Source organism: Protomyctophum bolini, assembly GCF_963924005.1.
Source record: "Protomyctophum bolini genome assembly, chromosome: 21".
Classification (NCBI taxonomy): domain Eukaryota; kingdom Metazoa; phylum Chordata; class Actinopteri; order Myctophiformes; family Myctophidae; genus Protomyctophum; species Protomyctophum bolini.
In genome coordinates, this window is record NC_137882.1 from 26855832 (window position 1) to 26870148 (window position 14317).

General features: G+C 41.4%; 1 protein-coding gene across 1 annotated transcript in view; it reads left to right on the forward strand.

The window, feature by feature from the left end:
• The window catches only part of prkdc (protein kinase, DNA-activated, catalytic subunit), a 122139-nt gene that overhangs the window by 52719 nt on the left and 55103 nt on the right, over positions 1-14317 (forward strand). Inside the window, exons 40-50 of the mRNA XM_080794236.1 lie at positions 121-288; positions 824-954; positions 1672-1882; positions 2720-2904; positions 9450-9618; positions 10027-10092; positions 10234-10297; positions 11485-11645; positions 12173-12313; positions 13023-13142; positions 14037-14180. Coding sequence (XP_080650362.1) covers positions 121-288; positions 824-954; positions 1672-1882; positions 2720-2904; positions 9450-9618; positions 10027-10092; positions 10234-10297; positions 11485-11645; positions 12173-12313; positions 13023-13142; positions 14037-14180 — 1560 coding nt within the window. The remainder of the gene's footprint in view (positions 1-120; positions 289-823; positions 955-1671; positions 1883-2719; positions 2905-9449; positions 9619-10026; positions 10093-10233; positions 10298-11484; positions 11646-12172; positions 12314-13022; positions 13143-14036; positions 14181-14317) is intronic.

Below are 14317 nucleotides of genomic sequence, written 5' to 3' on the forward strand. Positions count from 1 at the left end.
GCGCCACATTTTCACAATAAAAAAATAATAATAGCAGACCTACGAGCTTGCTCGATTCCACATAAACAGTTCTCACATCACTCTCATGCCTGTGTCTGTCTGTCTGTGTTTGTGTTTCAGAGCCAGGCCCTGCTGGTGTTGCCCTTCTTCACGGCGCTGCCCGAGGACCCCCTGGCCGACCTGCGGAGGGCGCTGGAGGCCCTGGTGGCCTCCCACTTCCCCATGCAGTCCGACGAGTTCCACCCGGGCTCCCTGCAGCGCAACAACTACATGGACTGTGTCCGCAAGGTGAGTGGCCGGCCGCAGGGGGGCGCTGTCGGGGACCTAGATGCGTTGGAGCTGTCACAACGATATGGTTTCTCTCTTTCAGCTCCTGGATGCCTTGGAGCTGTCACAATGTTATGGTTTCTCTCTTTCAGCTCCTGGATGCCTTGGAGCTGTCACAATGATATGGTTTCTCTCTTTCAGCTCCTGGATGCGTTGGAGCTGTCACAATGATATGGTTTCTCTCTTTCAGCTCCTGGATGCGTTGGAGCTGTCACAATGATATGGTTTCTCTCTCTTTCATCTCCTGGATGCGTTGGAGCTGTCACAATTATATGGTTTCTCTCTCTTTCAGCTCCTAGATGCGTTGGAGCTGTCACAATTATATGGTTTCTCTCTCTTTCAGCTCCTAGATGCGTTGGAGCTGTCACAATGATATGGTTTCTCTCTCTTTCATCTCCTGGATGCGTTGGAGCTGTCACAATTATATGGTTTCTCTCTCTTTCAGCTCCTAGATGCGTTGGAGCTGTCACAATTATATGGTTTCTCTCTCTTTCAGCTCCTAGATGCGTTGGAGCTGTCACAGAGCCCACTCCTTCTCAAACTCCTGGCGGAGATTCTGTGTCGAGACGCTAAGCAACACATCATGGAGGAGAACTTCCAGACGTGCTTCCAGCGGATCGCCAGGCGGTCAGTACAAGTCCTTCATTTGTTTCCAGTTGTTGCTGTTAAAATAAGTGTTAAATAGCTCTATGTTGTGATAGTAATCGTTGCTATAGAATAGAGTGTTTGTTCAGTGATAGTGTTAAATAGCTGTATATTGTGATACTACTCATTGCTATAGAGTGTTTGTTCAGTAACAGTGTTAAATAGCTGTATATTGTGATACTACTCATTGCTATGGAGTGTTTGTTCAGTAACAGTGTTAAATAGCTCTATATTGTGTTACTACTCATTGCTATGGAGTATTTGTTCAATAACAGTGTTAAATAGCTGTATATTGTGATACTACTCATTGCTATGGAGTGTTTGTTCAGTTTCTCTCAAACCGCCCATGCGTGGACGCCGAGGTGATCTCCGTGTCCACATTTTCCTACATTTAGTTTTTAATTATTATTAGTTCAAGGCCTTTAAAAAAAAATTTGTCAAAAAATGAATTCATGAATTAAAAACAATGTAAACCGTAAACCAATTGTAAACCCGTCAAGATTTGAACGCGTTAAGAGCATTTTAAGTTGTCTGAGCGGATCACCGCCGACCATTACCACAAAACGCACCAGGAAAGTCCACTGTCTGTAGCAAGATGGCCACCAGCGAACGCCGCCGGAGATTAGCCTTTATATATATATATCATGTCTATGCTCAAGCCCCCCTTTTGACGTCTACACTGTGTGCGCGGTCGAGCAGGTCGAGCACCGAGCGCCAGCTGCAGCTGCTGTGCGCCGTGTACCAGGTGCTCCAGCAGGGGGAGCTGTTGCCTGTGGCCTCCATGATGGCGGCCATGACAGACAGAGTGCTGCTGCCGCTGGCGTCCCACTGCGGCGCCGAGGCCCTGGAGACGTTCTACGTCCAGAGCATCTCCTCCGCCATGGACACGCTGCTCACACGCTTCACCAAGGTCGGTGTCACCAGCTGCCAGCAATATAAATCAAGAGAATAATGCTACTTATTACATATTACTGCTTAACCCATTTAGGCCTGACGTCGAAAAAATGCCCTTTTTACATATCAGTGGTGCTCAATATTTCATGTCAAGGACCCCAAGAATTATATGTAATATGCCTCTGCCCCCCTCCCCCCATCTGAAAATATGTTGTTCCAGGGACCTCCCCAGAAGCAAAGATTTGAGTTAAAATGTTCACTCTGTAGTAATATATATTCAAAGATTTGAGGCACATTTTCACGATTGTTTAAAAAAAAATAGCAGACCTGCTATGAGCTTGTAGATCTGCTATTTTTTTCAATAGCTAAAGTATAACATAATGCTTTAGTTTAAAACACCAAAAGGGGCTTCCCGCCTAAAATTGATTAAAAAACGAATAATATTATGTTATGGAATCTAGAGTAATATATTAGATTACATGTTATATCCCTCCCCTTTCCCCCAACAAAAAAAGGGTCGTTACTGTACCCTGCCCTATCTTTCTTTCGTTCTAATTATTTGTCCGGCCCAAACAATTGTGTTTATTGTCGCGAGTTGTCACCATCCGAGTTAGAATCGGCCTCGGCCCTAAATGGGATTTTGGACTGATTGGGTGATTAACATCAGCTGAGTGATCAGACCTGAGGTCCTCAGCTGTGAGAGACAACAAAAGGGCTCAATTGAATGGAATGTGTGGAGGCAACACGCACGCACACACACACACACACACACACACACACACACACACACACACACACACACACACACACAACAACAAGTTACAAAGTGTGTGTGTGTGTGTCTCTCTTCCAGTTCAACCCGGGCGCCTTCGAGGTCCAGCTCCTGAAGAAGACAGCGTGCTACAAGCTGACGGAGCTGCTGTACTCCAGGCTGCCCAAGGACCAGGTGTACTCCAAGGACTCCCTCATCAACCAGGCCTACTGCCGCACCGAGGGCACCAAGACGGAGGGCAACGAGCTGTCCAAGGCCTTGATCAAGTAGGGTTTTAACTGACCTGAGGTCAGATTCTAAAAAATGTCTTCTACATCCTGACAGTTTTCTGAAAAAGCTATGTTTCTATGTCAGTCGTCAGACCTACAAGCTTGAGTAGTCATTAAGAGGATTGCTCCGCATTATTTCAGTAACATCAGAACCAAGTAGAACCAGCATATTACAAAGAAAAACAGTTGGGTCTATTTGTTTTCCAAAACACAAACTGCCACTCACCCCTAAAATTATTGCAGCCAGTCTTCATAAATAGTACACAAGCCTTATTTACCAGTATACTACCACATCCCCTGTACCTTTATTATTATTTTTGGTGCAATGTAAGTTTCCACTTACACTGGTTTCTGTACAAAACTGGTCAAGGCCTAACAACAAATTAGTATATTGTCAAATCCTCTTAGTCTCATATCCCATTGTGTAATGTGTAGGCCTGTGTGCAGTGTTCATACAGTACAATAATCATATCCTATATTCATGAATACATTGTTATTAACAACAGAGACACAACAACTGTATTTGTGTAAACCTGGAAAACCTGGACAACTTTAAGTCTTTAAGTCATTGTTCAGGTTGTGTTGCTCTGAGGGAATGAGAAGCACTCAGGTGTGTGGAATTAGTTTCAATAGGGTTGTGATGACTGCACTTTTATTCAATGTTTATTTTTCAAATACTAAATAATGAGCAAAATCCACATTCTTAACCCAGGTTAAAATGTAAACAGGCTAAATGATGATGGCTAATGCTTCATTCACTGTAGACAATGCATTAAAATGCAGATATTAAACGTGTTAATTAATGGTCACTGGTTGTCTGGCATTGGACAGATCACCTGTTAATGATCACATTATGGATGAACTGAGACCATTTTACACCTCTTTGACTCTGATGAGTTTCAGAAGAACTACAGAACTGCCTTTGTGAAATGTTAAAGGTGCTGTAAGGGAGAGGCTCTAGTAAATCATTGATAGGCCTATATTGTTTGTTCAGTAACAGTATTATTATAATTAACATTATTACTGTTTCATAATGTGAATTGTGTTAAAAGTACAATTTATCAACAGTAATATGAAGGGGGAATTAAGGCCTGGGCTCTACTTTATTTAGGAACATATTAGCCTAATTTACTTACATACGCCAGCATCTTACAAAGAATAACAGTTAGGCCTATTTGTTTTCCAAAACACAGACTGCCACTCACCCCTAAAATGATTGCAAACATTCTTCATAAATTGTACACAAGCCTTCACATCTTGTCTTTTACCAGTATACTACCACATCCCCTGTAGGCATACTTTATTATTTTATTAAGGTGCAATGTAAATTTGTGTTAAATTTGTTTCCACTTTAGTGTAGAAGACAGTGGTTTGTTTAACATAATGTGTCACTATATAGATCAAGTGTACATTTAATTATATACTAAGAAGAACAAAACGGGAAGAAAAAACAGTTTTGCAGTTTGTTTTAGTGTTGAGTAAAACAACAATTAATGATATTCTATACTTTTTTGTAAAGCACAGACAAACGATTGATTCAACATTTTATTCAGATAGTTCAGATAGAGGAAACACAATTGTTTACACCAGGGTACTCCATTTTTCAATTAATCTGAACATTTAATGACATACAATTAAAATCGTCTAAATGTAAACTACAGCAAATCTGGGGAATCTGTAACTTGGCAGAAGACCAGTCCGTTCAAATAGTAAGTTTACTTGCAATTAATCTCTACATGGAAACATTTGTTTCATCACCATCCTATCCAATCTAGAATTAACATGCTCATATACAGTATATGTAATGCGTTTAAACAGTTTAGCCTTAAACAATTGTTTAAAAAATACCATAATGGATCAACAACATGTTACACTTGGTTGTAATGTGTAATATGTGTGCGGTCAGGACATTTTCAGTGGCTCAAATTAGTACAACACAAGAGTCAACAGTTTAAATCCAGTGTGTACAACCTTGTGGAAATCTAAATTGTTTGAATTACTAAAAAGCTTTTTCCACAAACATCACAATTATTTGCGTTTCTCTCCAGTGTGAACTTTCTGGTGGGTTTTAAGGTTGGACATTTGAGAGAAGTGTTTCCCACATTGATCACATCCATATGGTTTCTCTCCATTGTGAATTCTCTGGTGAATTTTAAGGTTGGACATTTGAGAAAAGTGTTGTCCGCACTCATCACATCCGTAGGGTTTCTCTCCAGTGTGAATTCTCTGGTGGCTTTTAAGGGTGGACTTGTCAGAGAAGTGTTGTCCACACTGATCACATCCATGTGGTTTCTCTCCAGTGTGCATTTTCTGGTGGCTTTTAAGGCTGGTCATTGTAGAGAAGTGTTGTCCACACTGATCACATCCATAGGGTTTCTCTCCAGTGTGAATTCTCTGGTGTGCTTTAAGGCTGTCCATTCTAGAGAAATGTTGTCCACACTGATCACATCCATAGGGTTTCTCTCCAGTGTGAATTCTCTGGTGTTTTTTCAGGGTGGACTTCACAGAGAAGTGTTGTCCACACTGATCACATCCATGTGGTTTCTCTCCAGTGTGTATTTTCTGGTGGCTTTTAAGGTGTGCCATTTGAGAGAAGTGTTGTCCACAATGACTGCATCCATAGGGTTTCTCTCCAGTGTGAATTCTCTGGTGTGCTTTAAGGCTATACATGTGAGAGAAGTGTTGTCCACATTGATCACATCCATAGGGTTTCTCTCCAGTGTGAATTCTCTGGTGTGCTTTAAGGCTGTCCATTCTAGAGAAGTGTTGTCCACACTGATCACATCCATAGGGTTTCTCTCCAGTGTGCATTCTGTGGTGACTTTTCAGGTTGGACTTCTCAGAGAAGTGTTGTCCACACTGATCACATCCATAGGGTTTCTCTCCAGTGTGCATTCTGTGGTGACTTTTCAGGGTGGCCTTGTCAGAGAAGTGTTGTCCACACAGATCACATCCATAGGGTTTCTCTCCAGTGTGAATTCTCTGGTGTATTTTAAGTTTGGACATTGTAGGGAAGCGTTTACCACACTGATCACAGCAGTGGTGTTTTTGCGTAGCCAAGGTTCTTTGTTCATTCACCTCTGGTAGAACAGGTAAACCAGGCTGATGATGCAACACTGAATTGGAAATAGACAAATGAAACATTGCTTAGTTGAACTTCATAGACTCAAAATTGCAGAAACTAACAAAGTTAATGTACACAATTATACATTAGCTTCCATTTATAGTTCGATAAATGACTATCTGTTGTGCATTTTAGAAAAAGAGACAAACAACTATTTTAAGTCAATGCTAATATTAAAACAAAACAAACATAACTTGTTGTGACATGCTGTATATCCGTATAGACACAGTAAGTAACTTACAGAAGTCTTGATGATCAGTGGGTCCTCCCTGTTGAGCAGAACTTTTCATGGTGGCATTGGTAGAGTTCATCTTCAGCTGATGTGATCAGAAATGATTGATATCCTGGAGGAGTTGTGGAGAACTGACAACTACAAACTCTTCTTATACTAGAGAGCCTGAGGTGGAACCACTAACTGCTTGGTGTTGATTGGCCAAAGAGTAGAACAATATAATCATGTCTCAATCAATCACAACCTAACAAACTGCTGCATGTGCTCCACCCCTCTCTAGCTCCTCCCCCAGGTAATGTACTCCACCCCTCTGTAGCTCCTCCCCCAGGCCATGATCTGTGCAACATTCTAGAAATAAACTGCTAACTGTGAGATTGCTTTGTAAGCTTTTTAATTAATCTAAACTATATCCAAATTATAATACATTGATGCATGAATATAAATACATCCTATCAGTCTATGTGAACGTGAGTAAAGTAAATGCAGGAGTGAGCAGAAATCCCAAATAACAGACAATGTCAGAGTCAAAGCATATAATATCGAAAACATGATTATTTTGTTATTGGTATATCAGGAAAAAAAAACTGAAACAAAATAAATAAAACTAACTAAACATTACAGCGGAGAAGATGCATGAATATAAATACATCCTATCAGTCTATGTGAACGTGAGTAAAGTAAATGCAGGAGTGAGCAGAAATCCCAAATAACGGACACTGTCAGAGTCAAAGCATATAATATAAAAAACATGATTATTTAGTTACCGGTAAATCAGGAAAACAAATAACTGAAACAAAATAAATAAAACTAACTAAACATTACAGCGGAGAAGAGAAAGAAAGTCAAACTCAATCAAATGCAGTGGGAAACAGTCTTTAGTTGTGATTCAACATAAATCAGAGTGCCAGCATACCTGCTGTTTTCTTGGATTTTTTCCATATGTGGTGCATAAAAACTGCTGGTTTATAATAAACCTTAAAAACTTCAAAGGAGTAGTTCCTACCAAACACTCTCCATTGGGACTCCTACTGGAGACTGATGTTCACAATCTATATGGTAAGGATATTATGTACATGCAATGAGTATCTGGATAATATATGTCTAACAGTATTGAATAATATAAGTGGATATTAATTAATGCGGCAGAGTCAAAGAGGATTGCTCTACATTATTTCAGAACCAAGTAGAACCAGCTCTGGTGAAGAAACAACTGCTCATACTGTGATTTACATCCCAGTGTCTTACAAAGAAAAACTGTAGCCAGTCTTCATAAATAGTACACAAGCCTTCATATCTTGTCTTTTACCAGTATACTACCACATCCCCTGTACCTTTATTATTATTTTATTAAGGTGCAATGTAAGTTAAATTTGTTTCCACTTTAGTCTGGTTTCTGTACAAAACTGGTCAAGGCCTGACAACAAATTAGTATATTGTCAAATCCTCTTAAGTCTTATATCCCATTGTGTAATGTGTAGGCCTGTGTGCAGAAACATGTGTCCATACAGTACAATAATCATATCCTATATTCATGAATACATTATTATTATTATTATACTGTTATTAACAACAGAGACACAACAACTGTATTTGTGTAAACCTGGGAAACCTGGACAACTTTAAGTCATTGTTCAGGTTGTGTTGCTCTGAGGGAATGAGGAGCACTCAGGTGTGTGGAATTAGTTTCAATAGGGTTGTGATGACTGTACTTTTATTCAATGCTTTTTCAAATGCTAAATAATGAACCCAACCCACATTCTTAACCCATGTAAACTGTAAACAGGCAAACAAACAATGTTTACATCAGGGTCCTCCATTTTCAACAGGCTAAACGATGATGGCTGATGCTTCAGTCACTGTAGAATGCATTCAAATGCAGAGATTAAACGTGTTAATTAATGGTCACTGGTTTTGGTCTTGCATTGGGCAGATCACCTGTTAATGATCACATTATGGATGAACTGAGACCATTTCTACATCTCTTCGACTCTGAGGAGTTCCAGCAGAACTACAGAAATAGGTCTATCACACACAACACATTTCGCAAAGGGTAATATTAAGTTCTAAGGGATATGTGTAGTTAAAATAGCTCTAGTAATCATTGATATATTGTTTGTTCAGTAACGGAAGTCTTCCCATGTCTCCATATCCAGTCATATAACTCATACAGAATAGAAGAAACTGGAAGACATTGAACTAAAACACAAGCTGATAAATCTTTGCAGGGTTCTCTCTCCTTTAGGATGGAATTTGTAACCCACATGTACATTTATTTCTGTTTACCAAAGAGATTGTGCGATGGGTCATGAGTCATGAGTTGTCACGACTCGAGTTGGCTTTGTCCGCGGCGTAACCGTCTTTAAATAAATACTTTAAAATGTCTATGGGAAAAATGCATTGGGAATCATTTCCTGGGCCTGGCGCCGTCAAGAAAGGGGGCGGGACTGCAACGCTCTATTTCATTGGCCTGTTTGACTGTCAAGGGTTCAGCCTCCAGGAAGAAATCCTAAATGCAAAGTGAATACACCTTTGCACATAAAAACGACTCCTGGGTGTCTAATGAAGTACTGTCATCTCATAGACACATGAAAAACTGGAAAAATACTAAAATGGTGGCACTGAGTCCCTCTTTAACCCATTTAGACCTGAGAACTGATTCTATAAAATGTCTTCTAAATCGCTATAAAAAACTATGTTTCTATGTCAGTGGTTCTCAAACTACTTCATGATGTCAAGGACCCCAAAAAGTATTGTGTAATTGGCCGCTGAACCCCATCTGATATAATATGTTGTTCCAGTGGACATAATTATGGACATAAAATGTGCTTTGTTGAAAACTAAGCTATTCTTTATTGACTAAATATAAAATAAACTGTGATGACTAAAACCAAGACTAAATGTACTGACAATGTCCGAGATGCAGTAGAAATAAAAGATTGGGTGTTTGCGATCGGCTTTTTTCAGCATGCGACCAAGTGTAAAATTGGCCATTATGAAGCCATCGAGGCATAATACATTTCCATTGACAAAATCAACTGTAGATTTAAGTCGACTGAAATCTCATTTAGATGACTAAAAATGTGAATAAAACTACCGGTAAATGTAATCTCATTCAAAAGACCATGGCTAAAACTAAATCCAAATTTGCTGTGAAAAACGTAACACTGCATATATCATTCGATTCAGGTCGAGTTTCGAGGCGTTCACGGAGAACATGGCCGGCGAGCACCATCTCCTGGAGGTCCGCCGGCGCTACCACTGCGCGGCGTACAACGCCGCCATCGCCGTCATCAGCTGCAGCTTCAGCGAGGCCAAGTTCTACCAGGGCTTCCTGTTCACGGAGAAAGCAGAGAAGGTAAAGAGTTCTACCAGGACTTTCCTCTGTTCACTGTGTGTGTGTGTGTGTGTGTGTGTGTGTGTGTGTGTGTGTGTGTGTGTGTAAAAGTAAGCAGGAACTGGCAAAGAAGGACCGGGAAGTCTGGTGTGGCATTATGAAATCCATGATCTCGACCGTGGTCGAAAAATGTGGATGATTGATTGTGTGTGTGTGTGTGTGTGTGTGTGTGTGCAACAATAAGTAGAGATGTCACGTGATGCTACATTAGCGTGCGGTCACACATTTATAGCTTTTAGATTGCCTATGAATTTAGCTATGAATTCAGTCGTGCCTTGAGTTTTCACTTCACCATTGGAGTGTCACAAAGCGTTTTAAAACCACTGGTTTACATTACTCTTGCTTTTCTTTGCTTTTTGTCCCCCCCAGAACCAGTACATTTTGGAAAATCTGATTGATGTTGGACGGATGTACAACTTTCCTATTGAGGTTGAGGTATGTAAAAAGGTCTTGAAATAGTTTGACCACTGACATATATAGGAACATAGGTTTTTCAGAGACATTTATAAAATCTCTTGTCAGGTCTTAATGGGTTAATGAATGCTGAATGAAAGTAACGCATTACTTTGTTGTCAGGTCGCCCTGGAGAGAAAGAAGAGATACGTCATGATCAGAAAGGAAGTGAGCGAGGAGAATGGAGGTATGATTGATATATATATATTCAGTGATTTAAACCCTGAGTCCCAGGGACATTTTATGAGTCCCACTTCAACCACGTTAGGAGTCATATTTTGCCATTTTTTACAAATTGTAGCATTTAACTCCCATTTCATTTTATATGGTTATCATGTGGTTATATTCATGTAGAAAACAGAATAAGAAATTATTATTATAACTAAAGCTAGCAAAATATCGCAATTTTCTTTTTACATGTATTATTTTGAGTGTACATGTATGTTGAGTGCAGTAGTGCATCCCGTGGCTGCAGAGGTCATTGTTTTATTGCGTCCCTTAACTATAAACTGCGTTTTGGGATGCAATATATATATATATATACACCGGTGTGTGTGTGTGTGTGTGTGTGTGTGTGTGTGTGTATGTATATATATATATTTAATTAAGGACCCCCATTACTCTGAGAGTGTACAAATGGAACCAAGCTGCAGTAACCTAAACCCTGCAGGTTTAGGTTTAACATTGAGCGCTAGCATTTGCACTTCCGCAAATGCGGAAGTATAGAGCGTTCTTCCGGGCACTTCAAAACGCCACTGAGCAACTTCGGCTGGCCGCACTCTATCCTTTATAACTCTATGGAGCCAACACGCGTAATAGCAGCACCCTGACTCTGTTTGACCAGAATGGAACAGAGCCTTCATTGGTATCTTCCATAACACCTGAAGGAAGTAGGGAAGGGGGCAGGGGGCCTAAGTTCTTTCCAAAATGGCCAAAGATCTTTGAATATATATATATATTCTTTCAGAGTGAACCATTTTTAACTCAAATCTTTGCTTCTGAGGGTCCCTGAAACAACATATTTTCAGATGGGGGGGGCAGACGGCCATTTACCAATTTTTGGGGTTCTTGACATGAAATAGTTTGAGAAGTTTTAGCTATTGAAAAATAGCAGATCTAGGTCTTCTATTTTTGAAATAATAGACGAACGACGATGTAGAAGACATTTTTAGAATCTGATCTCGTTAATTCCCTGTGTGTGTGTGTGTGTGTGTGTGTGCAGTGGAGCCAGTGTACCTGTCCTCCCAGTAACACTATGGTATATTGTGTTAATTCCCTGTGTGTGTGTGTGTGTGTGTGTGTGTGTGTGTGTGTGTGTGTGTGTGCGTGTGTGTGCGTGCGTGCGTGTGTGTGCGTGCGTGCGTGCGCGTGCAGTGGAGCCAGTCTACCTGTCCTCCCAGTCCTACATGGCCGACAGCAGCCTCAGCGAGGAGATGAGTCAGTTCGACTTCTCCACGGGCGTCCAGAGCTTCTCCTTCAGCTCCTCACAGCAGCGCCCTGACAGACGAGTCCACCGCGCAGCCGCTGCCAAGCCAGTAAGTCAGACAGACAGACAGACCAGACAGTGGCCCTTGTGGTTATAGAGTGTCCACCCGGAAAACTGGGAGGTCGGTGGTTCGATCCCCGGCCGGGGTCATACAAAAGAAAATGCATGGGACCCAATGACTCCCTGCTTTGCACTCGGCATCAATGGGTCGATGGCTGATATTTGCGCTCGCTGAAAATATCTGATCTTCAAGCTCACAGCACGCTGCAGCGCGACACATTGTGAGCTTGTATAGGTCATTTTCAGCCTTCCACCAAACATAAAATGACTTGTTTTTTTTTCAGTTCTACTGGGTCATTCTCTTCTCCACTATAGTCCCTCCCAAACATTGTAGTCTATTTTTTAATTATTTAGTTGACAGAATTGTCAATATATTTAGTCTTTTTTTCGTCATATAGTTTTAGTTGAAGAAATCAACACCACTTGTATATTCTCTTTCACTCTGAGTGATTTGTTCCGTTTCCTGCGTGCGTGCGTGCGTGTGTGCGTGTGTGTGCGTGCGTGCGTCTGTCCCAGGAGGTGATGGACAGCGGTCCTTCCCAGGATGCATCTCTGGACCTGGAGATGGACGAACTCAACCAGCACGAGTGCATGGCCGCCATGACCACTCTCATTGGCCACATGCACAGGAACAACATCACTCCCAAAGTTGAGCAGGTCAGTTGTGATTGGGCACGTAGTACGGCAGCTCAGCTGTGATTGGACACACAGTAGGGCAGCTCAGTTCTGATTGGACCGGAACGACGTCACTCCAAAAGTAGAGCGGGTCAAGCCTTACACGTCTTAGGCTTCACTCACACCTTTCGATCTAGCATACAACATCGATGGATGCCAGATGTAAACAAAGGGTAAGTGTCATGGCCGCCCCAATGCATTTCCAATGGAAGTCACATGGTTTGACACAACATTTTTTGTTGTACGGCTTTCGGCTGTGTTTTGACTGCCCCCCTCCCCCTCATACAACACAAATGTTGTGTCAAACCATGTGACTCCCATTGGAAATGCATTGCGAGCTTGCATCAGTAAACAAGTCTCATGCATCAGCTATACATCAATCTGTTGTGAAGGTGTGAGTCAGGCCTTAGACTTCTCTCCCTTCCCTAAAACATCCTGGACAATGCTACACGTGTTCTAGACTCTTCTCCCTTCTCTAAAACACCAGGGACAACGCGCCACTGAGTGGCGCGCTACGAGCTTGTAGGTCTGCCATTTTTGAAAAATCGACATTCCCCATTGTCGAGGTGTCTCTTTAGAAACATAGCGTTTTTCTGAAAACTGTCAGGATGTAGAAGACATCTTTAGAATCTGATCTCAGGTCAGAATGGGTCAGAATGGGTTTTTTTTCCTTTTCCACGTTGTTGAACAGGGAAGTACGCCCAGTGAGCTCCCAGGGTGGATGAAGTTTCTACACGGCAAACTAGCCAATCCAGCCACGCCGCTGAATGTCCGACTTTTCATCTCAAAGTTGATCATCAACGCTGAGGAGGTAAATGTTAATGTGGAGGTCAAATCTAGCTTTGCTCATAATGGGACAATTCATACAACTCTTGAGTGAAATTGTCATTTAACATGACAAAACAATTATAACTGTTGCAAATCCTGTCTTAAAGGTTTTATGACATTAATTTAAATTTATTTTTATTTTTCGTTTTTATTTTAGGTTTTATGACCTCAATTACACCCCAAAATCCTGAACTTTGAACATTCAGTGGATTTTCTGTGGTCTGGAGTTTTCTTTGGGGTTTGGAAGCCTTTTGAGCTACAATGAAAACAGGCAAATCCCATTGACATATATGGGATTTGCAGGATCTTACATCACAAACAGCCGGCAAATCAGAGCACCTGTTTGAGCCAGAAAACCCCAGACCACAGAAAGTCTACTGAATGTTAAAAGTTCAGGTTTTTTGGGTGCAATTGAGCTTAGAAAACCTAAAAAAAATAAGAACAATTCCAAAACCTTTTTTTTAACACCTCGACTTCGTCAGTGTTTAAACACTTTTTTGTGCCCAACATGTCCCCACACGTCTTTAGAATTACACCCATAGGAGGCCCATGATGTCTGGGGATTGTTGTGTGTTAAAGAGTGACACGCACACACGATTGAACGTATAGAACCAACACTGCTTTACTTTATCTCTTGTCTCAGTCAGTACAGAACAGACTTCCTTGTTATTCCCCACGCTCTGTGTATTACGTAAGCATCCCATAATAACCAGTCTCTTAAAGGCATCTTAACCATTATCTGCAAACCCCATATAACACAGTGTCCATATTATTAGAACATAACAGGGATGTCTTAGCGAGAAATGAAACCCAGATGGCAAGGATGTTAAGAGCTTCTGCTAAATGCCTAAATTGTACACGTGGGTGCTTCTGGCAGGTGTTCCGGCCGTACGCCAAGCTGTGGCTGGGCCCGCTGCTACAGCTGGTGGTCTGTGGGAACAACGGAGGAGTGGGCATCCATTTCATGGTGGTGGACATCGTGGTGACGCTGCTCTCCTGGACCAGCACGGCCAGCCCCAAGGTTCACGCATTTCACATTTTTACGACCTACAGTATAGTGCGTCGCAGTCCCGCCCCCTTTCATGACGACGCCAGGCCCAGGAAATGATTCCCAATGAATTTTTCCCATAGACATTTATTTATTTAAAGACGGTTACG